General features: G+C 45.4%; 1 protein-coding gene across 8 annotated transcripts in view; it reads left to right on the top strand.

The window, feature by feature from the left end:
• The window catches only part of meis2a (Meis homeobox 2a), a 132,167-nt gene that overhangs the window by 94,040 nt on the left and 10,482 nt on the right, over positions 1 to 27,645 (top strand). For 4 of the 8 annotated variants that reach the window (XM_088401038.1, XM_088401036.1, XM_088401037.1 and 1 more), the window contains 2 exons: positions 1,119 to 1,282; positions 18,300 to 18,376. In XM_088401038.1, coding sequence (XP_088257164.1) covers positions 1,119 to 1,282; positions 18,300 to 18,376 — 241 coding nt within the window. The remainder of the gene's footprint in view (positions 1 to 1,118; positions 1,283 to 18,299; positions 18,377 to 27,645) is intronic. The other 4 variants (XM_088401044.1, XM_088401039.1, XM_088401043.1 and 1 more) reach the window with 2 other exon arrangements.

Genomic DNA, 27,645 nt, shown 5'->3' with positions numbered 1-27,645 from the left:
ATATAGGTGCCCGTGATTGACGCCGCTCTAAAACCGGGCCGACACGCCGGTTTCGAATTTGGAGAATGTCGGGGTCCTTCGCTGCCTTGGCGGAGGAGTTTTTCAGATACATAATTTAGATGCCCTCAAGGAAGGCTTTCAAGGCATCTGTGCCCGGGGGCAAGAAAAATAACCACCAGTGTTAAAAGTAAATCATTTTTTGCTAATGCACAATTAATGCGGGGAAGAAGAAATGAGGGTGCAGGGATGGAAACTTTTTGTTTGAAAAGAGAAATCGGCTTTTCCTGTTGGAGTCAGACGCGCTAGCCGACGGTAATGCAAGCGTACGCTAGCTAGCTATGCTAATCTCGAGTGGTGGGGTTGGGACTAGAGTACTGTGTCTCTCTATATAAGTACCAAACTAATATCTAATATTTTTTTTTCTCCAAAAATATTGTGTAGTACTGTATATGAACATTAAAACACTTTTTAAAATGATCCACCAATATTGCACAATTTAGCTTAAGTGGTCACGTGTCGGCATACTTGGGAATTTTCCGTCATTTCGTCATAATTGTAAAATTGACTTTATAAAAGTTTTCTTCCAATTTCTTAGTTCTTAACTCAGTTTTGATTGCAAAATTATATTTTGGTTGTCATTTACGCTGCCTGAAATAAAAAACGATTAACTACGGGAGCTCCGATTTTATCTGCGTACACGTCTGCCATGCTCGATGTCAAGCCTGCAAATGTAATTGAATTAATGACTCGTACAGTATGTCAAAGCTCCTCGGTGATTTCGCCTCCCCCCCTCCCCTACTGTAGATCTGGTGTCCAACCATAACACTCCAGTTCTTAACCCCCCGGCCTCTTGTACATGCTTTGGGGTATAGAACAACAGTGCTAGGTCTCAATGTAAACCCCTCACTCAACATGGGCCTTTGTCTAAGGCCATCTAAATCCTCCCCCTCCCTCCCCCCCCCCACTCCCTCCACCTCCCACCTTCATATCTTCAATTCATAAGAGCGTAAAATTCACTGTGTTGCACTCTTAGGTATCAGCTGTGGTATTTGTCAGTTTATCCATCCTTCACGAGACGCGCTCTGGTATGCCCGTGCGGCATTTTATGTCTCATGCAGGCTTTATTTTCCGCCCAGGAGATGGTTTAGACAACAGCGTGGCATCGCCGGGCACGGGCGACGACGACGACCCGGATAAGGATAAGAAGAGGCAGAAAAAACGCGGCATTTTCCCCAAGGTGGCCACCAACATCATGAGGGCGTGGCTCTTTCAGCATCTCACAGTGAGTTGTTTTTTATAATTATTTTGATGATTTGGCAAATGCAGCTGTCACACAGTTGTCACCGTGAGAGAGAACAAGCGAGGGCTCACCTGTCAGCCACCTGTCACAGAGGAGCACAGTGACCGGGTCAATCTAATCACTTTGGACTGTTTATCTTACTCAGCGCACTCCCGGCAACAATGGGGCGGGCGGGAGGGAAGGCGCGGGACAGTTAATCCAATGTTGGGATGCGCCATGTTTGTTGGGCGACATTGGGCAGGCAGGAGCGGCCAATGGTTACTTCCTGTCTGCTGTTACTGAACGCTGACTGCTTGGCTTGTTGGAGCATCCAAAAATACGTTTTTTTCTACCACTGATCTGTTCCAGGGTCAAACTATCATGATCATAAAATTTTAGGGGGGAGACAATGTTTGTAATGGTGCTTTTCAGTTATATTCATTTATTATTAAACAACAAAAGGAAATCTACCCTCATAGTTTAACATGCAAAAATAAATAATACATTTAAAAAAATAAATAAATAAAAATAAATAAATAAAGCCAAATAAATAGATTTGGCCAGTATCGATATTTTGTCTTTTCTAAAAGAGGCACTGCCATGTGTGTCTATTTTATTCGTAAGCACAGAGGGGAGGTCGCCCCTCCCTAAGCCCCCCCCCCCGCCATCACACTTGTACCCTCGCTGATGTCAGTACATTATCAGAACATCAGGCCGTATTGATTTTGCCACACGGCTCACATTTCAGCAGCAGCATGCGACACACAAGCCGGACACGGCGGTAAAAGCCCGTCAACTTTATCCTGATCTTCAACTACAGCCCCCCCTCCCCCCCCCCCTTCAGTCCTGTCCACCAAAATATAATGAGTGACCAGCAAATATGGCCTAATTGAAAGAGCCTTAAATCCATTCCATATTGGTCAGGGGATAATCAGGAGTGCTTTAATCACTTTTATCTATTCAGGAGCAGTCAAGCTGCAACTGCAAAGCCCCCCCCCCCCCCCCCCCCTCAACCCCACCCCACCCCAAGGCAGGCCCGCTTATTGCTTATTATTCTCATCATTATCAAAATGACTTCAGCAGCTGTTCACAACTCGCTTCCCCGACTGCACGGAAGTGTGAGCGTGCGTCCAGTTGATGGCGTTTATTTGCGAGAACGAAAGTGACTCGTGGCTTGAACTCGCAGTTTACCGTCATAAAACATTTGATTTCGTTGTGTCGTCATGGGAATAAGACCTGATGCAAATTGCTCCACATCGGAATGGAGCTTTTAGAGTCTTTAGGAAAGAACTCAATGAACAGTTGTGCTTCATTCAGAGTGTTTTCAAGCACCCCCCCTCCCCTCCCCTGTTTTTTTTTTTTTCCAGCTTGTCGATATTCTCTCCAACCTTTATTTGTTTCCTTTGTGTAAAGCGCGGGCTCGTCTTGTACAAATAATAATCCCTCCCTTTTAACCTGCCTTTATTTCTTCGCCGAGGAAGAGGACTAATTGAATTATCCCCCTTCTCTCCTCTCACCATCCAATTCTCCCACCCATCAACTCTCACACACACACACACCCTCGCAATGTTCCATCCGCCTTTCTTTTAATTTGTTAAGCAAATGTATTTGCCGTTGCTGGATGCATTTGGAGGGACTTTGCCTTGTGAATGGCCCATAGTGGCATTCTGTCACGGGCGCATTCATTAAACGAAGGCCTGAGGAGTGAAAAGGAGCCGCCCCGCTCCTCCCGTGAGCCGCGGGGGTCTCCCTACATATGTTCTCAACATCCAGCCATTGTCACGTTTGTCTCAAAGGCTCCAAAAGGACAGGGCAGCTAACCCCCCCCCAGACACACACAGTTGCTTATCTTAGTTTAGCTTTAGAATTATTTTTTCGACTATTTATTTGGCCTGTCCAAGATAAAAAAAAATTTCATGAATTATAATTGTCTGTTTTTTATGACGCTGCCCATGGCTATTTTGCCGCCACACCACATGGCGGAAACTCAAGCCAAGTCAGGGGTTTACTGTTCCTAACAGAACTTAAAAGCTTGATGTCAGCCGCCTCGCAAGATCCGAACCCGTTGCGTCATAACCCGAAGTCCGGCCGAAGCTGGCAACCTCAAAGGCGGACTTGGCAAAGGGCCGCACGGGCGGGCAGCTCAGCTGCTGTTAGCCGGGTCCGCTCGCTCCCTCCCACTCTTTAATACCCCACTTCCCTCCCTCCCTAGTCCGTCCCCATGAGGTTCTGGATGTCTTCCAGCCACATTAGAGGAAGGGAAATCCCAGACTGTTGGTATAAGCTTTTCAATACTACAGGGAGATTATGTTATCAGGAAGGTAAACTTCGCCGTTATACTACTGCTGCGCCCCCGATGCAACGATGATGATGCAGCAGTTACATACCAGGATGATTTTCAATCTTTTGATGACTTTGTCAATTAATTAGTTGTTAGAAGAGTTGGTAGTGTTGCTTTAAAATGCCCGCTGGCTTTCCTTCCCCTTCCCTTCACCCCCGCCGGCCCTCCTTCACCCCTGTAAAGACGAAGGTCGGCCTCGTAATGAAAACAGGAAGCGGTCCGATGCATAGATACCACTTTGGTCTTGTCTTCTGGATTTTGCGTAAAGCCCGCGAAACACTTAGGAAAATAAATAGGAGAAGAGTAGGTAACCCCTCCGCCCGCGCTATCAAGTGTCTGAAGTTTTGTTGCCGGGTCACCCTTTGGCCTGGGTGTTTGGGGGAAATGCTGTTAAGCTGCTAAGCCAGGTGTATTGCTCCCTTGGGCTCCCTGAAGGGGAAGCGATACATCCCTTCGTCTTTTTTTTTTTTTTTTTAAAGTGCCTGCACTGTGGCGGCGAAGCGCTGTCCATAGAGGGTTGCACAGTAGAGCATTGAAAGGGGAGGGGGGGGTTAGGGTTAGGTTATATTTTAAAATAAAATACTATTGCAGAAATAATGGAACGTAGAAATAATTTTTTCCAATTTATATAAAACTTTACTAACTCCATTGACAATTTTAAGATAACATTTCCCGCCATCAAGAACTAAAAATAGGTCAATATTGAGTAATTTGTATTCATCAATAATATTAAGAGTGTAATTCACTTTACAGATGAGATTTTTCAAGATCTTAGCTTCGTTAACTTTTAATAAAAAGCACTTTTTTGTGCAGGTGTTCCCAGAGAATGATGCTCGATTTTTTAAATTGAGTGTGTACTGTATTATTTAGTGTAAGAGAGTATACAGTACTTTGCTTGTGTCATGTGATTAACCCAAGTGAGGACCCATCCCACTCTGCGAGGAGATGAGTGCATTGTGCTGCAAACATCATTAGATACACCAGTGACAATGCTTCTGCCCACTCCTCCTCCTCCCCTTCCCCATCCCCGGCCCAACGTAGAATTAGTCTCCATGACAACGGGGGTGTCATCGCCAGGTCGAGCCCTCCTATGGGAGCTGCTCTCTCAACCGCCCTTTTATAGATGCACATAAAAGAGGCTGCCCGGGTCATTCGCAAGACATGGGTGCAGGCCACGAATGTTTGTCCCCTTGTGATAACCGAGTGAACTTCATTTTGGTTGGTAGACTTGTGGAGGGGTAGGGGGGTCATCCAGAAAAAAAAAAAAAATTGGAAAATACCCAAAAGTGAATTATCTGGCCTGGCGCCTGCGGGGGTACAAGCCAATTTCAGAGGGGGCAGTGCCCCAATGACCCCCCTCTTTTAACGCCGCCAATGGCTCAGTTTAGATAATTCGATGCATGGTGATAATTGCTTTTTACGCAATCACACTTTTGATCTGGCGCACCTTCTGCAGCTCGACTTCAACTCATCACTCCTCAGTTCCTTATGTACATGGCAGCAAAAAAGCTGGCTTGACTGCCAGTGCCAAAGCAACCATTGGGATTCCTACGGTACTGCTAGCTAACGAGCTAACATGGTTTTGATAATAAATCCACATTTTTTTTGCTCTTGACCTCAAACCCCGATTGGCAGCCAATGAACCGCACGAGGCCCCCTGAGCCCGTGTTGGCCACCCTTCTAATCCTTGTGTGCAGCACAAGCAGCGTTTAACTGGTCGGGATACATCTGCAAACACTTTGAACAGCTCTTCCTCTTTTTAAAAAAACAAAAAAAAAAACTATCTGCTGTATTGGCTGCCGCTGTCCTCATGGTATGGTCTCTAGAAGTGAAGTATTTGACTTTTTCATGCCAGAGTTTTTCCCGGCAAGACAAAAGAGAAGCAGGGTTTTAAGGGGCTTGAAGATGGCGAGGGAGGGAGGCTCCTAAAGGTCACAAAGGTGGAGGCCTAGAGGAGGCCCACACACTAATCTGTCATGTGCTTGTTTGCCTCCAAGCCCAAAAGTCACCTCTCCGGTCACCCGTGGCAACCCGGGCAGCCCGTTTTGCTTCCAAACGCGCGACGAGAGAGAAAAAAAAAAAAAGAAAGTCATCACGTTACTTTGGTGACAATAGCCACCATGCTTTGTGTGCGTTTGTTTGCCAAACAGACATTAGGCACAATTGGACAAGCCACTTTGATAAAGACGGTGTGGAGGAGGTGCCTTCGCTATTGTCCGCTAGCCGCTCAACGGACACCATCTGCTCTTACTAACCAACGCCGACCCTGAAATGTCATAACAAGCCCGTACGACCGAAAAGTGAAACGGTAACGTCGCGTTTTCACAGGCTGTATAATTATATTACAGGCCACATCAACTCTCGGGCGTCACGGCGGGCGCGGCTTAGCCGTCATTCTTCGCTCGCGCTTGTAATAAGCCTGAGTGTGTTTCAATCGCCGCCGTCGGACTTTTATACTTTGCCCCCTAATCCAGATCTGTTCTAGTTGCGTGCAGTACGTCTTTTTTTTTTTCTCCTCCCGTCTAGATCAGCCCCATATGTTTTGTGTACGTGGAAATGCAAGGAAAGCTGCCGTAATCCCTCTCCCTCCCCCTCAAATCTCCCCCATTTACTCCCCCCCGCCCCTCCCTCTCACTCACTTTAGGTTAATTTTCACTCCTGCTGTTTGTAGCTTAATGAAGAAACAAAAATGAGCATTTTCACCACAACTAATTTACACCAGCGGGAAATCCCTCGTGGCATCTGCGAAGTACAAAATCTAACAACTGTGCGCCCCACTGAGAATAAAACCACGTTTTCCACCCAGCGGTCAAGTTTGGTTCGCCACCATACGTGTCAGAAGGGGTAACATAAGGATTTGGGGTTTTTTTTTTTTCGTTCCTGTGGAACTTACATGCTCCATAAAGGAAAGCTTGAAGCAAGTTTGGAACCCTCCGAGAATTACTTTTGAGTGAAATATTCACGCTGAACGGAATTAACGCTGCAAAATGGCAATGTAGTCATAACACAAGTCCAAAATGTGTTCCGCCTTAACTGAACGATGATGTCATCTGTAATTACAGACCATGTAAGGTAGCCTGTGATAGTGGGGGGGAGGGGGCGGGGTGGTCTTATTTAGATGGCGATGGCTGATTTTGGGGATGTGTTTTTCGCTTGTGTGAACTTTCAGGGCTCAAAGCGAAAATATGTAAGCGGATTTTGGTTTCGCATCCCGGAGTCGGTTTCCTCAAATTACCCCTTAACCTTCGGTGGGTGCCGCCCCGCAGGCGAGCCCCCCCCCCCCCTAAGTCGGCGGTGGCGAGCGATGAGGATTGCGCTGCGGGCCTCAATTCCGCTTTTGATATGCATCTCACACCCAGAGAAGAAGAGCATGCATAGAGAGGAAGTGTAAGCGTGGAAGCAGGGTTTAATAAAAAAACGGCGGAGGAAAAGAAAAAGGTTGAGGGATAGGGGAGGCGGTGAGTGCAAAATCAAAACCAGACCTCGTGTTTCACTGTTTGGTTTGTCATGGGACTCTGACTGCACCAAATCCCAAAACTGCCATTCCCTGTGATTTTTTTTTTTTTCTTCCACCGCTTTTGTTTTGCCTCGACGCTCGGTCCAGAGTCGAGCGCTGAGGATTCCTGCACAGTGGGGTCCTTATAACTGGGAGCCACGTCTCTTGTTCTCACCCCCCCCCCCCTACTTGCTTACCTTTTCATTTCTTCCCCCGGTCTCCCATTGATATCCTCTCTCCTTGGTTGTCTGAGCGCTCCGATCCGCTTTTATGATCCCAGTGGCTCATCAAAGACTGAGGCCGAGCGGGTCAATTTGTTGCTCCTTTACCCGCCAACCTCAGCGGACCTCGTCTGCACCGCCAACCATTTACCCAGAATGCCCCGCTGCTCACCACCATCCTTTTGCCTGACGGAAAAATTTCATACGTTTGATTGCGGGAAGTATCGTCTCTGCGTGAAAGTACGCATTTAAAAAAAACACACAGGTGACTAAATCGGCGTCTCTTGACGTGCCAATTTTGCAGATCTCTTTGTGAAAGCGGCGGCTCCGATATTAGTATCACAGAAGGCAGCCCCGGAATGATAAAAAGCTGTACCGCATGCTGACACAGAGAAAAAAAAATCCAGTCGTTAGAAGCGTTGGAAAATCAAAAGGAAGAATCAAATATATAAATCCAAATGTAGGCCTTGGCTCCAGATGTGAATCCGTCTGACTATTGATCGCTGGTGCGGCGGATTCCCAAGGCTGCGGCGTCTGACACACAAAGCGTCCCGCTAAAGCCCGGCCTGTAGAAGTATTTAGATGACGAGAGTATCCAAACCGGGTCACAGCGACCTTATCCAGTTTTCAGGTGACCGGGAAAAAAAACTCGGAGGCCAGATCCTGTTACAGGACTCACGGGGTCGCCTCCACCTGGAATGAGCACGCATGTTTTAGCCCACGCATACATGCACAAGCGTGGACACACATCACAGTCGGGCCTCGCTTATCTGGGCCCGGCTGCCTCGGGTTTCATCCGCTTGGTTATCTCCGGACTGTACGACAACGCTTTTGGGGCGTCTCTGTGCTAAAATGGGTTCGCTTCACGTTAGGATGAGTTGATATGATCGCCGCGGCGAGCCGCTCCGGCGACCATGCGTCCCGCCCTCATTGTGGGGGAATGCAGCTGCTGAACTTGAGGGGCGCTCAGGCCGGAATCGGAATGTCAGCCGTCTAGTACGATGGACTTTTAGTTAATGAAACCCGAGGCAGACTCGGATGGTAGTCAATATTATACGTTAGTACCGCTGACCATATTAAAGCGATTTTTATGGCTAGCTCATAAGTTTGACTTTTACAACTTTACAACACGCAACGCCTTTTGTCCTTTAAAGGCCACTGTATGCGGGGAGCCAAAGGGCCGACGCCAATATCCTGTGGCGAACTAGCGTACGCTTTTGACAGATACGTTTTGGATACTGTGGGAAAGTCTTAATTTTTTTTTATTTCAGCAATAATAATTTTAACCTTTTGAGTTTTTTGACATTTATTTATTTATTTAAATTGGCGTCATGCTCAAATATTTTCAGGATTTAAAAATTGTCCCACAATAATAATAATAATGCATTATTATAATATTTTTTAGAATATGGGTGCAGACTTTTGCCAAAAAGTTAATACCAATATGGGACTCTTGCAGCCAAACGTAAAAAAAACTCAAAAAGAAGACAGTGTTGTCGAAAATAATACTATGATGCATTACATTCGCTTGAGCAGCCCTAAAACGGTTCTAAATCATCGTCGGGGATATGGACTGGAGTCCTATCATGTGTAACTCTTGTCTGCGAAAAGCCATTTTTCACCAGTGGGACGTCATCCATCACGATGGCCGAGCGCCGGCTCTTTCATTAAGTAGCCCATCCAGGCAGACAGATGTGTTGAGCAGACAGCCGTGTTTGCCTATGCAAGAACGCGTATGAACCCGCAATCCTTTGGGGGAGATTAATAGGCCGCGAGCCTCTTTCCATTGATTATCTTCACGCTATCCCCTCCCACCCCCACTTCCCCCGCGCCAGATATTAAAAACTAATGACGCCTATTGAAAGCAGAGGGACGGCGAGCCTCTTCACGGATCATTTTCGGTTTATTCCGACCCAAACGGAGAGAGGGATCTCTTGGAGGCGTGGATTTAAGAAAACAAATGTGGCGCTGAGAAAAAGACAACGGGCGGACGGGGAGAAGCGTCCAGACCGGGGCAGATGTTAGCAATCGGGCAGCGTAGCAAAAGAATTCCGAGTGTTCAAACCTCCTAATTGCTATAATGGAGGTGGTAAGCGCTGACAGTAATGGAGTCGTGGGGATTCGTCCCCAGCAACCTGAATTAGGGGCCACATGGTAGATACACTTTGGGATGGCCCCCGATGAAGAGTGACGTATTTCGGGAGGGGGGCGTGGCCAGCAAAGAGTTAAAAGGATCCATGTGATGGCCTCACCTCTGCACCGGGCCTGGTGAAAGGCGGCAGGGTGCTGTCGGGGAAAATGACTTCCTGAGACATTACCATCAATCACCAGATAGGTCAGGCCCCCCGATCCTTCCATCAGGATGGAAAGTAAAAAGGGGGGCAGGAGGGGGGGATTAGACTTGAGGGGGAAGACTGGGTTGAGGCTTGTCGAGGAAACGGCTATCAACAGTCTCTTTCTCTCACCGTCTTGACTGGTTTATGTCCTTCACTACTTGGTGCATCTTGTCTGATTTTTTTCAAAATGGTCACATGCCCCCCCCCACTCTCAAATAATCCGCACGCAAGAAGCAAATCTGAAACGGACGGAAGGAACTGGAGAGGAAGAAAGGGAGTTAAAGAATTGGGAGATGGTCGACAGCTGTCCGACACCCACAGATGGTCTTCCTCCGACCGTGTTTTTCTGTCCGTCTTTTTTTTTTTTTTTTTTTCATAAATGAAGGATGGGATGAGGGGAGGTGCTTGGGTTACCTCAGCGAGCGGTTGTGTTACATTCCAGAGAAGGGAAGGGGTAGATGGCGTGGGGTGGTGGTGGAGGTGTGTGTGTGGGTGTGGGTGGGTGGTGGGGGTGGTTCAACGAGTTGTTGAAAAGAACACAGACGCTTGTCAACAGCCTCCCGAGCCGGGAAGCCATCATGCTCTCGCTTTGGGCCCGGAGGTCATTGACCCCCTTGTTGCACCCTGATAGAGAGAAAAAACAAAAAAAAAATCACATTTTTGTTTTGGTTTGTTAGCAAAAAAAACAGTTCCCTGTTCCCACCATATTCTCAAATCCAGATCATAACATTCTCATCTTGCTCATGGGCCAAACCTCAAAGTTCAAAACGATATTATTTGTAAATGCTCAAGTCAAAACTAAATGCTGTCTCTCGATGGGTGATATGGAGTCAAAGCAGAAGAGCGGGAAATGGCGGCGGCCCCTCGGCGAAACGGCCCATTACATCTGAGCAGTGAAAGTTCATCAGCTTTATTAACGCCAAGGTGTATAAATGAAGTACGAATTACCCGACTTTTATGGAGTGAAGTGGTCTTATGATCTAATGTTTTAGTGAGCCGCCGTGAGCCTGAGGGGTGGGGGGGGAGCAAAGTGTGCCGAGGTCCTCTGAGTCCATCCGGCACGGCTGGACGCTTGCCCGATTGTCGCTAACACGCATAGCTGATCGGGTTAGCTCGTAGCGTGTGGGGGACGTTTGTCGCTCGCAGCCACGGTAGTAAAAAATTGCAGGGCTGAGAGAAAGGTTAGCCTCGCTGCTCTCTGCCGTGCAACATTTAAGAACACACACACACGCGTCCCGCCATCCTGAAAGAAGCGGTAAGCTGAGCTAGCTGATGGTCATCCTCCCGCGGGGCTGCTGGTTAGCTGCCAACTTCCTGCCTTGCTTTGTCAGTGGATAAAGCCCCTAACAAACGACGGGGCTGGAGCGAGGCAGGCGGGCTAGTCGGGTCAAAGGTGGCCCTTGCCCCCCTCGCTCCCCCTCCGGGCTGGATTGAGCTGAGAAGGAGAACCGAGGAACGCTCGGTTAGCTTTTCTTCTTCTTCCGCTGCACGTAGTCACGCTAAAAAAAAAAAAAAAAAAGCTCCGCGAGGCTTTTCTCAGGTCGCCTTCGGCCGTGTTGAGCAATGACAGGAGATAGCGTCTTGACGAGATGAAAGGAGTACTGGGAAGATGTTTGAGAGGGCCCCAAGAAATCTGCAGCCGCAACAGGTTGGGGCAGGGTAGCGCTTATTATAGGCTTGGCCGCTTTTGTTTTCATGCGTGTCGTTTGGAAGCTCAGCTCAAGTTGAACTGCTTTTCTGATTGGAAAACATTTTCAAGATGGCGATGACCCAAAACTTTTGCCCAACTGACACAGTCAAGCCAGTGGAGGCGAAGAAAGCAAATCTTTCTTTTCCAGCTCGCTCGCTCGAGAGGGAGGCAAAATTTGACACGGCTGACTTGAGCGCATTTAGCATCATTAGCAAACAGGAAGTTTCCCCCGCAGCTGTTTGCTGCACGGAGGGGGGGGAGCAAATTGGAGTGGGGGGGGGGGACAAATGTTACCCACCACCTTTTGATTTTTTTTCCGTGTGTGTGACCTGAACACACACAAAAATGACATTACAAATGTCTTATGATATCTCTCAAATTGGTGTGACATTCCACAGTTGGCCCTCGGGCGTGTGTGTGTGTTGCGTTGAGGGAGGTGGGGGGGGTTCTTGTTTGTCCTCAGTAAGCGCTCCCGCTCTTGACGTGTCCCGAGGCTCGCCGTTCGAGCGCCGCGGCCTTTCACTGGAGAATGTGAACTCTTAAAGAGGCAGAAGAGTATCCCAATACTTCTGCTCATTAAGTTAATGCACAATGAAAGGGAGAGCCGTCAAGTGGAAACTCTCAGAAGCTTCTATTTGAGCAGCGAGCCTCCTCCTCCTCCTCCTCCTCCTCTCCCCCCTTCCCCTCCTCATCCTCTTTTCTCCGTCTTTCTCTCACAAATGAATCTGTTTCAATTTCAACGGAAGATCAAGCCCACTTTACTGGCAATTGGCAAGTCAAACAAGGCGCACAATAGGGATTGGCCTTAAAAGGAGCTTGTGTGTGTTTTCATATGAAGTCCCCAACAAGATTGTCTCCTTGCAACGGATGAGCTATAATGTAACACGATGCCTAGGTGATTCATTGTGTTCCCTTCGGAGCTGTTTAGAGAAATCACTGCAGTTTCCTTTCTTTTACAATGTGTGCGTACGTCATTAAACGGCTTGCGCTGTTTATTCAGAAGCTTAGTTAGCTAGCTGTTGCTCCCGATGACTTTATGACTGGCAACGGTGAGAAGTGATTTCAGCGTTGTTGTTTTTCTTTTTTTTTACAAAATTAACCCTTTGGCTTAGTCACCACAACCAGTCTTTAAAAAAAAAATGCTCTTGTAGTTTGCTGACACGGGGTGAGGCGGAAAGTCAGTAGAGCGCCGGGTGCCCCTGAGCGGGCAGTTATCACAACAAAGCCGAGCAGGGGCCGGTCGGCAAAAAAACGGGCCAAATTCCTGCCCTGTAGGACCCGGCTCCAAGCTCCGGCGGAAGCTTTGAACGACGGCTGGGAGGCTGGAGCCATGAGACGGGGCCAGACGGGTTAGCAAGAAAGCCATAGCTGCTGGGCCCTGAAGAAGAAGAAGAAGAAGAACTGGAAGGGATGGAGGGGGTCGTATTGCTGCGTCGTCATTAAAATAAGATCATCTCTGCAGCTGCCGGCTCTAAAGTGATCAAAATGCAACTAGTGGCAAATTTTGATAGATCACTGGTCACAAAATTAGGTACACCTGCTCGATTATAATGAGCTGCAAACATACAAATATAAAAACACATTTATATAAATACATATGATAAATAACAAAATAAAATATTTAGAATACTTAATATATTTAGTATATAAGTTATATTTAATACTGTACAAATATTGGGAAGAGATCAGCAGGATAATATTTTGCAGTTTATCACTACGATAATCGAATTATTGGCAGTACCGGCGGAAGCCCCGCCCCCGTGTTTTTGCATGTATTCATACGAAGCGTAAACAAGCGCTTGTTTCTCCGAGTCTGCAGGTGCGTTGGGATTGCGTGGGAGTGATTGCTATTTAGCCTCGCCGAGCTCGCAACAATCACGGGGGGCTCCTTTCGTCCTCTAAGCCCCTCCCCCTTCCTCCTCAGCCGGTTTACCGCAACTGTAGCAACTCTGACCAGGCAGTGCGGGGCAAACAGGCGTCCTGGCGCCGCTCCAGAGAGTGGCGGCTGCGCTGCCAAGCTAGCAGGCGGATAGTCAGACACGCAAGCCTTCTTCTCTTTTTCGCCTCAGGCCGCACCGTTCGACCTTGTGTTTGCAATCATCACCATTTTTTACTGTCAAAAGGGCAATCCACTGCCAGCTTCCCCCACCCCCTTCGCACGGGATTCGGAATGCTCTGAATGTGCAGGCGGAGGGACGAGGGCGGGGTTGTAGATATCAGCGGTTGGCATGTTGTGGTGGCGGTTTGCAGGCTGGCATTGGTTGAGAACTTTTTATAAGCGTGGGTGGTTGTTTAGGTGTTAATAAGCCACAGAGTCACGTGACGATTCGGTAGGAAAAGGCCGTTCATGGAGTGCGCTCAAACTGGGCTACTTTCCAGTAACTTTCTGTTTGACTTGATTCATATTGTGAAGAACACCAAAATTGCCTTGCTGACTTTCACATAAGACAACAAAAAGTAAAAGAATGAACAGAAAATTTAACAGACTCATAATGTTCTATTTTGATTCAAAATGATTCTTTACCGTTTGATTCATTTGAACAATAATATTATCGCGGAAATTGTCAATTTGAGCTGTTTTCGCAAATATATGACCGGGACATCTGTCAAAAATTGAAAAGTCACACAAGCTAGTAAACAATCATGATTGATTCGGGAAAAACATTTCTTGTCATATCTTTTTGATCCCCCGAGTAACATCGATATGCAGTCTTTGTCATTTGTCACCGCCACCAATTGAAACGAGTTCATATTTAAAATGTGCCAATCTCCCCCCTCCCCACCCAAGTGCCGCATGCAGATTTCATATTAAAATGTCATTCTTTATATTTGATTGCTTTGCTTTTCTGACAGCAAATAATCCCATCAAGCCGCAGTCACTTTGATTAAAAACAAATACGATTCCAATCAGCGCGAGGGATATTGCTCTTTAACGACACCTGAAGCTCACAACAAAAGCCGTCATTCATTTGCCATTTGGATATTGAAATAAGCGTTTTGAAGAAAGAAAGAAACAGATGAAGTCTAGTTAAATGTCAAAATAAATCCTCTATTGGCATCGCAAATGTACCAAAAAGTCCAAACAAACCGTCAGGACAAAACAAGGTCCTCTTGTTGAGGTCATAAAACTGCACCTATATTTCACAGCGGTCATTAGTGGCCAATCCTTTGTGTCGTCGTGGCGACGGGGTAAACAGCCAATACCCGGCCTATTTCCTGGGAGTCATTAGCGTGGAATAGGTTTTCGCAAAGCCATACCGCAACCTTGTGACCGCCGTCTATAACTCATGTCACATGCTGATGATGTCATTCATCAATCGGAAGGGTCCACTGTGGCCGGAGGGGGGGGGTCGACATCATCAAGCAGGGCCGAATGAAATGTGGCATAATGATCCGACTGAGGATGTTTGCGGCACGGGAAGAGGTCCCTGAAAAAATAAACGCATATTGAATCACAATCTAAAGGGGGGGGGGGACACGATTAGATCATTTTTCAAAATTCTTCAGCCTGAGGAGGTGTGTGCAAAAATGTGTGTGTGTCTCTTAATGTGTATGTCTTTAGATGCTCACGTCAGCATGGTGGCCTTAACTTAATTAACGGAGCGCTTTCGATCCGAGCTGACAAATTGAAGTTTCTCGTCTCGGCCGCTAATTATTTATTAGACTGCGGTCAGGCCGCTTTTAAGGCTATTGGCTAGCTGGGCCGAGTGAGGGGGAGGGGGGTATCGATAGTGTCTTCCTGTGCGTTTGTGTTCTGTCCATTAAATAATCATGTCCTCTAGTCTCAGGAGAATACAGCGTAAGATCGTCAGGGCTTAGGCTGCAACACGTTTAATACAATTCATTATCGCCCTTGTCGTGTCACATGGTGTTTGTGTTCACACGATGATTTCATACCGTGGATGCCGAGTAGCCAAATGTCACATTGTATCAGCTTGTTGATACGGCGTCATTCGCCTCTTTTAAATAACTGTATTTTGTTTTTCTCAAAGTATACAGCAGATGAAAAGGTCATTAAAGTTGGGGTTAGGGTTAGGGTCAGATGAAAAAATCCAGTAAGCATCATTATTTTTTAATTAATTAAAATATTATAAATCATATATTTACATTTATTCATTATTATGATCATAATTAGTAATAATAAAATATTTTTATTGCCCCCCAAAACATTACATAACATTAAAATGATAAACTTTTTAAAAAAAAATGGACCAACCCAACTTTATTACCATCATTGGCGTAATCTGGTAGCATAACTGTGATTCCCGCCCATTTCTATCGCGACACGATTAACGTGAGGAGGTTACTCTGAGGTCTAAACTAAACAGTCGTTCTCCCATTTCACGGCCGCTGCCCCCCTCATAACCAGCGGGCCCACCGTGGCGACTTGCTTCTCAAGTCCATCTGTTTGTGGGTGAAAATGCGTCAGTGTGTGCGTGTGACTTGTGTGAGCCCCAAAATCTGCCACAACATAAAGTACGGGTGGCCTGCAGTCACAATCGTAAAAAGGGACGTGTTGGAGGCTGGCTGAGTGCGGCTTTCAGGGTTTTGGGGGATACAGAAAGCAATCGGGGTGGTATGGGGGTGTTGGGGACATTTAAATTGCGCCACAACTTAGACCTACGTTTAGCTGGTCTAAAAATGTGTCTACTCTCTTAAATCAAATTGGATGGATGATGTGAAGGCTGCAGAAGCTTTAATACAATGTAAATGAGCCACTCCCCTTTCTAATCTCCGTCGCGCCTTCATGTCATTCTCACTGTTTGTCTTCCGTGCGTGCATGCAAAAGGAGGGCGTCATTTTGACCGAGGTCAACGTGAATGTGAAAAGAAGTAGCGTTTGAAGCGAGTGGGGACAGGAGAGACGTTACATGTTGCTGCACGCATGTGCTCATACACCTCTTAACTTTCGTTGGCAAGCCTTCGTCGTTTATTTACAGTCGGCCATTTTGTATGACAAGCTAGCCTCTCTGGCTAAATATAGTATTTAAGGCATAGCTACTCTGCCATGCTTATGTCATCTAGTCTCACTTCTATTGAATATTATTTTCACAAACATTATATAAATACTCTAGGGCTTGACTTTTCTTTCGTTATTTTTTTTAAATTTCCCAACAAATTCCAAATGGGAACATGCTAAACTCAAACACCCACCAATGCACGATGAGGTGTTAAAGTGGCATATCTGTGTCATGTTTTTACTCATATGCCTGCACACACACACACGCACACACACACACTAAGTCAATGAAGTCTCTCTGTCTGTCAAGCCAAAGAACTGTCAACGCCTAGCAATCAAAAAGTGTATTTTGCATTACGTTGTCGATAATTTGACATATCAGCAAGGACGACACGTAAGATTAATCCCTCCGTGCAGACAGGAGTCATTATTTGTCCAATCCGTTGAGGCTTCTCTGTTAATTGAGCGCATTCTTCAAAGCTGGTTTTATGTTTTAATTAAATAAGAGTGTACTTCAACAAGCAACACTGTGAAGAGGTTTGATAGGTAACAGGGTCGAGTAAAAACGACTCGGCTTGTTCATTAAACTTTTAACGATTTAGCGATTAAATTGAAACGATTTTAATTTGTGACTGGTTCAAGCAAAAAATACAGCCAAAAACTGCCATAAAAATTTAGTGCGGCTCTAGATTACAATTTTTTCTAATCGCTGCCAAATTGCAAAAATTAATTAACAGATTTTTGGGAGTAGTATGTCATAGCTGTTACATTTTTGGTATGGTTGCAGTTTTTTTTTTCCCCAACTTGTGTTAACCTCATTCTGCTTCTATTATTTAATCAGAAAATTAATCAATCCAAAAATACAATTGAGTTCATTTAGCTGGCATTTGTGTGTTAATCTGCTTTTTGTATGGCCGAGCAGGGCAAAGAAGCTAGAGGGGAGAAAAAAAAAAAAAAGTCGAGTAAGACATGTAGGTGTTTGCTTTGAAGGCGAAGAATGTTAATGGAGCTTGAAACCACCTGAAAATCGAGGAGGATTTAAATGTCATCTTTTAAAAGGAATTCTTTTGCGTGCTGACTTGCAGGTGTCAGCTCCACGAATATTTCTGCACGCCGTGCGTGCGCGCGCAAACAATGTCTCATTTGTGTCGTTTGCGTGCGCCCGCCTCCTAATCTGGCCCTTAAAGACATCTGTCAGTGGCAATCATCGTTGTTTTGTCATGCTTGGTAGCCGAGCAGCCCGAGGCCCGCCGCTCCTACGTCGGCCCGCGTCGCCTCCGTCGGCGTCACGGGACGGCGGCCTCGGGTGGAAACGTCTCGAATGAAACAATGAAAATAACCTCACAATGAAAATGGATTTGTTCAGTGTCACGTTTTTTTGTTACCTAGCAAGATCGCATGAAAGGAAAAGCAAATTCCTTTTCGGTTACAACATCTTGTCATGCTTTTCTTTTCTTTGTTGCTAGGCAACATGATGCTAAAGTTGGGGAGCCGCTAATAACACCATTAAATTATTATGCTGAGTCAGACTAAGAATTATTTCCTCTATACTCCTAATTTTGAATATTGGAAAATGGGTCAAAGGTGAATCCTTAAGATTTTTGTGCAAATTCAAATCATTGGAATTTTTAGTCTTGACTTTGTACATACATGTCGAGGCTATACGTTGTGCATGGCTGGGAGTGAAGTTGGGGGAATTCACGGTTTGGACAAACTTGTTTGGCCAGCTCTGACAGGTTAAGCGTAATCGTATGCATGTTTGCGTCGATGGGCGGGTAAACACGTGCTCGCCGACCGTGTCTATACCGCACGGTGGGAGCGGCAGGGTTGGGTGGAGGTCACCAAGAAGGTGCAGTGCCATGCAGCCAACATGGGAAAAAAATGTCAAAAGCAACTGACAAACCGCAAGGAATTTAACGCTGTTGCGTGCCTGTCTATATTTACGAAGCTAATGAGTGTGTATGTTGCCTCCCGCAGCACCCGTACCCGTCTGAAGAGCAAAAGAAGCAGCTAGCCCAAGACACGGGCCTCACTATCTTACAAGTAAACAACTGGTAAGTCCACATTTTAATTTCTCATTCTTCTCATGCATAGGTGGGAAATTTGCACCCTATATGCACACAAGCAGTTAAACCTGATAAATGCAAGCTATGGAAATAATGTTGCTCAAGTGATGCTATTCATAGATGGCCTCGTTATAATCTCTGGCAATTGAGTCAGTTGAGCTATGGAGGGGACTTTTTGGGTGATTCTAGCCGCTAAGCTAACGAGGTGTACTGGTGTATTGCTTTTTGCTTTTCAATCATCGTAGTAAAGCTAATGAAGCTAACTAAATAGTTACAGTGCTTGTATTGGTCAATTGTTTTTTTGAATGGTTGTGATGGTGAATAGCGAGCGAGTCAACAGTGTTGCTTTTGAATGCTGTTGATCTGGATGAAGCTTGTTTGCGGTCATTTCAGGACATTATGAACACCTTTAAGATCAATAGTGGGCTTTTGTTTTATCTTTATTCGATATTCTATCAATACATCACGAATATGAGGTCTATTTGAACTAGCAAACTTCACCACAATGGGGGGAAAAAAAACTGTTTTCCTAAAATGTAAAAAAACGCTAATGTGCATCCTTTCCTAGCAAGCACATACACACACATGCATTCTTTGTAATATTATTATGTGTTAGCAATTGGGATGTTCCAGTTATCGCTTAAGTCAGAGTCTCTTTGTGTATCAACACATGTATTGACTGCAATCTATTTAAGGGAGATCTTAAGCTACCCCTGCAGCCCCCACACCCACAAGCCCCCCCCCCCCCCCCCGTCACCCCCCCCCCTCCTCCCTTTTGCCCGCCCTTGCCATCCCAAAAAGCCATACCAAGCTCCGCCACCGGTGCCCCCACACAAAAAGCGCCAGCCGCCCCCTCCCCGGTCGGTACACGGCGGGATTAAGGTGGCGGTGGCCGGGCCAGTGAGGCCTTTGTAGACGGCTTAGCACATAACTGGGGGTGGTGGATTAAATAAAATGATCACAGAAGCAAAGAAATGATACAGGAATTACTTATCAAAATACTAGCCCCGGTTTTATCTGCAGCTTAATTTGGTTCCGAACATTCTCAGGGTGATGTTCAGATTAATTGAAGTGACAGGCTCCTTTCAGCGTGCCGGGAAGGTATTTGCACGGATTTCAGGTCTTACACAAACTTAATTATATGGAACCCCATTTTATCATTCTAATTCCGTGTAGCGGGAGGTTCTATTTACAAATGACAAGTCTGCGCCTTTTATTCGCAGCTTTCCTTAATATATTTATCAAAGCGGGGTTCATTTACAAAGTGCTCTATCTGCCGGGTACAGGCGGGCCCACATTAACGAAGCTTTTAGGTTTATCAGACGCGCGGGCCGACGAGCCACCCGAGGGTCAATTGATTTTTTTTTTTTTTCCTTTTTTTGCTTCTCCGATTCATTTTTTTTCTCTTCGTCTCATTTTTCTTGGATCACAATGAGAAACATGCCTGCAGAATTAGCCTGGTTTGTCAGCCTTATCTATCACACCTCCCCCCACCCCAACCTCCCATCCCTCCCTCCCTCACCCTTCCGCTTTATTCTCCCTCCGAGCCGAGCTACTTAAATTGGCCACGGGAACCGCCGTTATCAGACTTTAATGCACCCTACAGTGTGGATAGCATTTCAATTACACCGGTAAGCAAAGATTAGCCGCCTGTTTTCATGGCTCGCGCCAGCCGTCTTCCGAAACCGTCGCCACGCGCGCCTCACCTACGGGAGCAGAAAATTGAGTCGCCTCGCCTGTGTCATGGTGATTAATACAGCCGGAATGGGCAAAGCCGACAGAGATAGACTTTGGGAAATGGTGCCTTTTTCCTTAAGAGCGGTCCTGCTGCTGTGTTTGTTTGACTAAATTTCCAATAATGTGGGAAAATATTTTAAAATACATATTTGTTTTATTCTCTCCGACTATTAGAATTATTTTACACAACACTACATATATGAAAGAGCTAAATCTAACACTGCAGCTAATAAAAACACAACTAAAACAAAGCATTTAAAAATTAATAAAAACTATTAACTCTGCTCTAAAACTAAAAAAACAACTAAACATGAATGTCATTTTGTCAAAAAAGTCACACACACAAATGCAGTTGGTAGCCTGAAAAATAGCAACGTTAGCATTGTTAGCACTGAAACCAAAAATGATGGACCGCAGTGCAATATTGAATAAGGTTGCAGATGCTCTTTTGATTTTTAACGAAGAACTGTTTTATATTCCGAACATTCTGTTGCCATCAAATCACTTTTATTTGCCCTCCTTTGGTTTCACCGAGATATCCCGCCCAGCAAATGACGCAGCGTCGCTGTTCGAAATTCTTGTTAAAAATAAAAGCTCTTCAAATTCCTGGCTAGGCTTTCACATTGTTTGGTTTGCCTTTGATGCACGGCCGCTGCCAACCTGACGGGCCAAAGACAGATAGAGACCAAAAAGATAGACGACGGTGGCGGTTTGGAAGGGGGGGGGACGTTGGGCTGTATGACCACCGTCTTGGGTTTCCAATGCTTCCCCCCATGGGGGAAAAGGATGTGCTGAATCGGGGCTTTGTCCTCCACCACAATTGCGGTCGGGCGGCGGCACAAAGCTGCCCTGTTTCTATCCCGTCAAACCGTCCTCGCTTTTCTACCTGCTGCTCACCTGCACCCGCCCAAATAAACCGCTTCAAACCCTTTCGTCCGGCTAATATTGTCGCTATCTCCAGTTTGCATCATTAGCTAACACATCCGGCTACTGCTAATAAAGAAAAGAGCAAAAGGTTAAAGTCCACGATTCTGCTGCTGCTAGATTATGCTTTTAATGCGAGCTGATGTTTGCATAGTTTGCCCTTAGTTACCTCTGCCATGGGGATTTGTGAAGATTTATATTTGTCATTTGCTGCCTATTTTAGTATATATATTTTCATATTATATTTTAGTTATTTTATTATTATTTTATTTGTCATTGCTGCCTGTTTTATTTTCATTTTTTTCTTCATATTTTATTTTTATATATTATTTTATTAGTATTATTTTATTTTGTAGTATTTAGATTATATATACTATATAGTTTTATTATATTATATAGTTATTTTAAAAATTTTTATGACATTTTATACATACATATTTGACATTTTATTTTTATTTGATCATTTTGGATTGTCTGGCACAAATTGGAAGACAACCAGGCGAAGCTTCTCCCATCTCCCGTGGCTTCGGCGGGCCCTCATTTGAAGCTAAATGGGGCCTGACCAAATCCTCGGCATAGGAGCCAGCACGACACCTCGCCTTTATTTACCGGCGCGATGACGCGGCTGTGGCATAAACACACACATGAGATGACGGCGGGAGAAAGGCGGCGAAAAGAAAGGCAGGAAACGCTCCGCTCATTATTCCCTCGTCTTTGCAGCCACTTCTTGGCATATATGATGACGGACCGCTGTGCCAATGGAGCACTAATAACAATAAAGAGGGCACTAAGCCACACTCTATTTTTATTCCTCTGGCTCGTCTCTACAGCCCAGGGGGGAATAGACACACACACACACACACACACGCACACACGACAAAGAGAGAGAAGCTCTAATTAGCGGCAGAAAGGAATACAATGAGTGAGTTATTAAGACACAGGGGCGGCGCTCGGCCAACCTTTGCCCCGTGTCGCAGCGCAGGTCACATGATAAGGGAAGGATATCCGCCAGACGACGGCGCCAGACGGCCTGTGACCATCGATGATGTGAAATAGCTTAAATATCTGCGGCCGTTCGCACCACCGAGGGCAAAGTACACTGATTATTGTTATTGGGTATTATTATTACGACTCTGGTAGTTGATTCCAGCTTAGAGACACTGAGGGTGAAATTGAAGGTCAACGTTCAATTCCAGCGCTTGTTTGCTGTGTGAAGAAAAAAAATCACAACAAAGCCAACAAAGTGTTCCTCTCACTTTGCTGCGTTTTTTCCAACATGACGTCTCCGGCCAGTAAGCGATGTCGGACCGCTGACTTTTATGTTTGTTTTTTTATGATCCGTTCGGTTTTGGCGGGCAAGGAGAAGTCATATTTTCCAAATGCATCGTTAAATGGCGAGCTGATCATTTTTCCCAAATTCTTTGAAGATGTTGAAGCCTCCTGAGCGTTCCTCGACATCCTACTTTTTCCCCGTTTTCATTCGTCTTTACTTTGACCCAGATGGAAATGTCGGCGACTTTTCTTGGCTGCAACCTGGGACTTGAGTTGGTGGCCATGTTGTACCCCTGGCTTTCTAAATATAACGTCGGAGTGTGTGCGATTGGCGTAGAGCGAGCGAGAAGGCTGTGGGGGGGGCTGGAGTCTGCGGCGATGCCAACACAGGCATCGCGATTCCTCTCATTTAGGGAGCGCTAATTGGCAGTTAATTAGCCGAATTGACTCTGTAGTCAGATCCCAAGTGTCAACCACCCCCGTCCCTCCCCCAACCCAACCACCTACCCGCTAAATTCATTTGATCCGGCTGTTTCCCTCCATGCGCAAATAATAATCGCATCTGGAATAGGGCGGCAAAACGTTCATTTCCGCTATTGGCGGATTGCGATGTGAGCGAACGTTTTTTTGGGGATTGAGTTGAGCAGTTCATTGGTGGCTCTTAATTAGCTCATGCTAACATGCTAAAGTGCGGTATTGATTTCAGTGTTTAATTGTCGCCACTCCCACTGATGGATGGCTGGATGGATGGATGGATGGATGGATGGATGGATGGATGGATGGATGGGTGGATGGATGGATGGATGGATGGATGGATGGATGGATGGATGGATGGATGGATGGATGGATGGATGGATGGATGGATGGATGGATGGATGGATGGATGGATGGATGGATGGATGGATGGATGGATGGATGGATGGATGGATGGATGGATGGATGCGTTAGTCTGTAGAGTAGCTGCAACTGAAAGAAGGCAAAGCATTAGAAGGGGAAGGGGAGCAACGGGTGGGGGCGAGGGAAGCGAGCTTTCTTTGTACTTCCCAGCACCTTTTGACTCCTTTATACCTCACCAGCTTGGTTTTATCGGCGGGGTCGATTAATAACAAGAGCTGGCGCGTTTGAAATAAAGTCGAGCCGCGTTTTGCGCGTGGGCGAGACTCCCTTTTTGTTTTTTAATTCTTAGACGGATAATTTCTGTTGCAGTGAGGTCGACAAGTGTGGGAGAGGGAAAAGTAGGTTAATTTCTTTCATTTGCAGAAAGAGAGGTGTTAAAAGGTGGAGGCGAGGAAAAGTCACAGTGGGTGGGGCTGACCACCGTTTACGCCACTCTGGAATTTTGTGAACGTACACAGTGACGTTATTCTTCAACAGCCCTTAATCGTGAGGAAGTGAAAGTGTACGATGATGTTTTTCCCCCCTTTATGAACACGCGGGCAGGCATCGTAATCCTTCCCCAATCCTCCCCGTGCCCCGAGGCCATCTGTGAGCAGAATAGCAATTTTATGACTTTGTCATTAAAGCAATTTCACAGCCGTATTGTTTGTTAATGAGGCCGCCGCAAACGAGGCGAGATGTCACTCAATGGCTGCTTCAACCTTCGTCATCTTCTTTTGTTGCTTAGAGTCCACCTCGGCCCCTCCCCCATCCACCTCCTGCAGGCCCACCTCATAAAAGGGCAAACTGCTAAAAGATCAAATTCAAAGTCTTTCCAGTTGAGTCTCGTGTTCAGGAGCTTCCGTTTGCCTTTGGCTCTCGTTGGGACAATCAGGAGAGGTTTTCTTCAAGCAAGCTTGAGGGCACTGGTGGAGCTCGGATTTATCTCCCTGGGGAGGGTTAAGGATATTTCAGGGGGTCCACAAAATAACAAAAAAATGTCTGAAAATGCTGATAAAGATTCAGTATATGTTTCCGTGTGGAAATGTTGAAAAACAAAATCCAGGAATAAAATACCCCAAAGTCAATTATCTGATCCCCATTTTGTTGGGGAGGGGCAATGCCCCTGCAGCCCCCCTTCTAGCTTTGCCAGTGGTTGAGAGTGGCATTTACAAATAGCGTTTTCAAAAGTCCACGAATGGAATGTTTCCTTACTAAGTTGCATCGCCAACTAGTGGCCTGGCATGCAAATTACAGCGTGACTTTTATATGTGCAGTTTACGACTGACTGTAGATATTCTGATGGAGTAGATTTGTAACAATTAGTTTTATCTGTTGAACGAGATAGCCATGGGAATTGCATACTGGTAAATGCATACGTGTGTGTGGAAGGTTGAGGGTGTGGGGGACTGAAAGGGATAAAGGTGACCAGGTGTAACAGAATGGCCTTGAGGGTGTGTGTGTGTGTGTGTGTGTGCATGTGTGTGCGCATGTGGACAGGATCTTGCCGCTCAGGCTGAGCTCTTTAAACTCTGTGAACCTCAAGCAGGTATGTTCTCTTTGTTGAGGCATGCTCCTTGTTTTTGCCTTCACCTCGCTGCTGCTTCACATTTTGCATTCCATCCTAAAGCCCCCTCTTTTTTTTCTGTGTATATACCGTGAAAAAAAAGATTTAAAGCGTCAAAACAACAGTCAAATTTTTCTTTCGAGATAAGTCAATGTGATGGTGATCTGTGTGCGTGTTTGTAAACATGTTGTTGCTGTTAAGGTGTGAAAAGAAGCTAACCGCTATAAAAACAAATAAAAACAACTCTCCACCTTGATGTTGATTCCCCTCTCGTCGGCGGAGAGTCCCAATAGTTGGGGGAAATTGGTGTCAAATGCCATAATATAAGAGATAAGTGCAAAATTATCATTTACATGAAAATAATTTTGGCAAAAAGAAAAAAAAAGACTGTAGGTGCAATGGCTACCTGTCCCAATACTTTTGTCAAAATGTAAACTCTATACACTGCTCCACAAATGAGGTCATTGGTGTTCTGGGGTTTCATCCCACTTCACTTGCCTTTTGTGTAGTGACACTTGAGCGTAGGTTGTGTTGTTTTTTTTTTGGCTTGTGACGCAGATATTTATTTGGCTTTTATTATTGCCAGTGTCACATCAGAAAAGAGGACCACAGGGGATGGAAAAGAGGTGGTTGGGGGGGGGGGGGTGATCTGCAGCTCTGGGGGTCCGCCATTCACGTCAGTGTCCCTGTGGCCAGTTCCAGCACCACAAACAGCCGCTATTTATAACTCCCCACTGCCTGCCTTCACAGCCCTGCTTATGTGTGTGTGTGTATGTGTGTGTGTGCTTCTGAATATATGTCAAAGCAATTATGTGCAATTGAAGCTCTTATTAATTTTGCAAAAGCGGGGGAACACAGCGGGGGCCGGACGGTCGCAACTACTATGCGGCATCATGGAAACTTCCAGGGTGGAAAAACCCGTTCACACGCCACTGACACAATTATGAAGAAATAGGTGAGGGGGGAGGAGCAGGGGGGAGGGGGAAGCATACTGTACTCCCTTGTGTTATGTGTTACATCCCGCAGTGAATGTGTCGCTTAAAAATTTGGCATTCTCACAGTTAAAAATTTGTAAAAATTCAAAAAGGGTCAAAATAAAAAGTCTGAATACATGATATAGGTATTTAATTTAATGAAATGTAAAATTACTGCACATACTTCAAAAAATTTAACTTTATCAGAAAAATATCCAAATATTCGGCCGATGAGACAAAGTAACATTTTAAAATAAAATATTAATTTCACTCTACATACTAGTTACTGACTAGTATAAGAATTTGTATTTGCAAAAATAATTTAAATAATTTTTGAAAAATATATAGGTATAGAGAATACGATTCTAATATTATGCAAAAAAATTGCGATTTTACAAAAATCAAAAGATGATTTTATGTAGAAGTATAAAATATCTAAAAAAAATGAAAAAAAAAAATTATAACTTTACAACATAAAGTACCGCCATACCTCATAACCACAAATCTGAAGCAGCTATTGAAGACGTTTCAAGTTTTTGCCGTATTACCGTTTCAGTATCGGTATTGAGGTATTTAAAAACGTTCTTTTCCTCCATTACATGACATTAAATTCCAGGCCTGTAAAATAGAAGAAGAGCGGCGTCTGATCCCGAGCAAAAAGCAAGTCGATCGTCCTTATTTCCCCCCCGAGTCTGCACGGCACTCAATTTGGGTGGAAATATCACGCCTCTATCATGTCATTATCGGCTCCCTCTGCTAATCCACAAAGCCGCCCTGTTTGATATATAAGAAAAAAAAAAAAACGGGAGGAGGAGGGGTGTCGGGTCACAGAGTCGCACAATCTCGCACTCGATTACCAGACACTCGACGCAGGGAGAGAAGAATGAAAGGCAGCGGCAGCAGAATCAGACAAAGACGAGGAGGAGGAGGAAATTGAAGATGCAGACTGAGAAATCAAAGTTGTTTGATAGCACTGAGAGGTGAAAGGAGGCTACAGTAGTGAAGCCTCCTTAAGGAGCGCTACAAGCACCAATCGGGGGGTTGAAGTGGTTAGCTAATGATGTCCCTCAGTGGGTCAGACTGATTTGGGGTTCCTGGCAAGCTTCATATTTTTTTTTAAATAGGAAATTACAGCGAAGAACAATAATGGGAATATATTTGGGGAAGAGCTGGTTTTGAGATGTAGCTCCTCCTCCTTGTTGAAAGGTGTCAGGTCGGCCATGTTGGCTCCTATAGGCCGCCTTTCATACAGGTGTGTTGATGCCTCAGGGAGGCTTAGATGTGGCGCTCCTTCCTTTTCTTTTCACCTTGTCTGTAAAGAAGACATCTGCTAAAGAGCAACAAGGAGGGGCATGTCAAATGACAAGTGCCGCATTTGTCACTGTGGCCAGAAATGACAAACGTAAACGCACATGCTAATGTTAGCTTACGGTGTTGCTCCACTCTTAGAGTGTCTACTTGATTGCCCTCTTCTTAAATAAAATGTCTTCTTCTGAGAAGTGAATAAGGAAAGTCCTTCTCCCCCGGATTCATGTGACATTTGAAGATATGTAGCCAGAAATTACAATAATAAACATTAGCTTCCCCCTTTAGCCACAGTATATACTCTCTTGCTGCCCACAGTTTCCTATAATTTTTTTCCTTTTAGAACTTTAGGAGATCTCTCTACATTATTTCTATAGGTTACTAATTTCTTGAAGATACACAGTTAGCCATGACGGATTAAAATCACATGCTAACCTTATCTTAGCCTGTTTTTGTGCCTTAGCTGTGGATGCTCATCTACTTTTTGAGCATCACGTTCTGATAATTTGTCAAACATAGTGAATACAGATTTCCGTCAGATCATTACAATGTGAAGCGGACCTTGACTTTTACATTGAAGCCGTCAGCAGAAAAGCTTTGCG

Source organism: Syngnathus floridae, chromosome 16 (genome assembly GCF_059516105.1).
Source record: "Syngnathus floridae isolate MCC-2025c chromosome 16, RoL_Sflo_1.0, whole genome shotgun sequence".
Taxonomy (NCBI): domain Eukaryota; kingdom Metazoa; phylum Chordata; class Actinopteri; order Syngnathiformes; family Syngnathidae; genus Syngnathus; species Syngnathus floridae.
The sequence above is the reverse complement of the archived record's forward strand: the minus strand, read 5'-3'. Positions and strand labels throughout refer to the sequence as shown.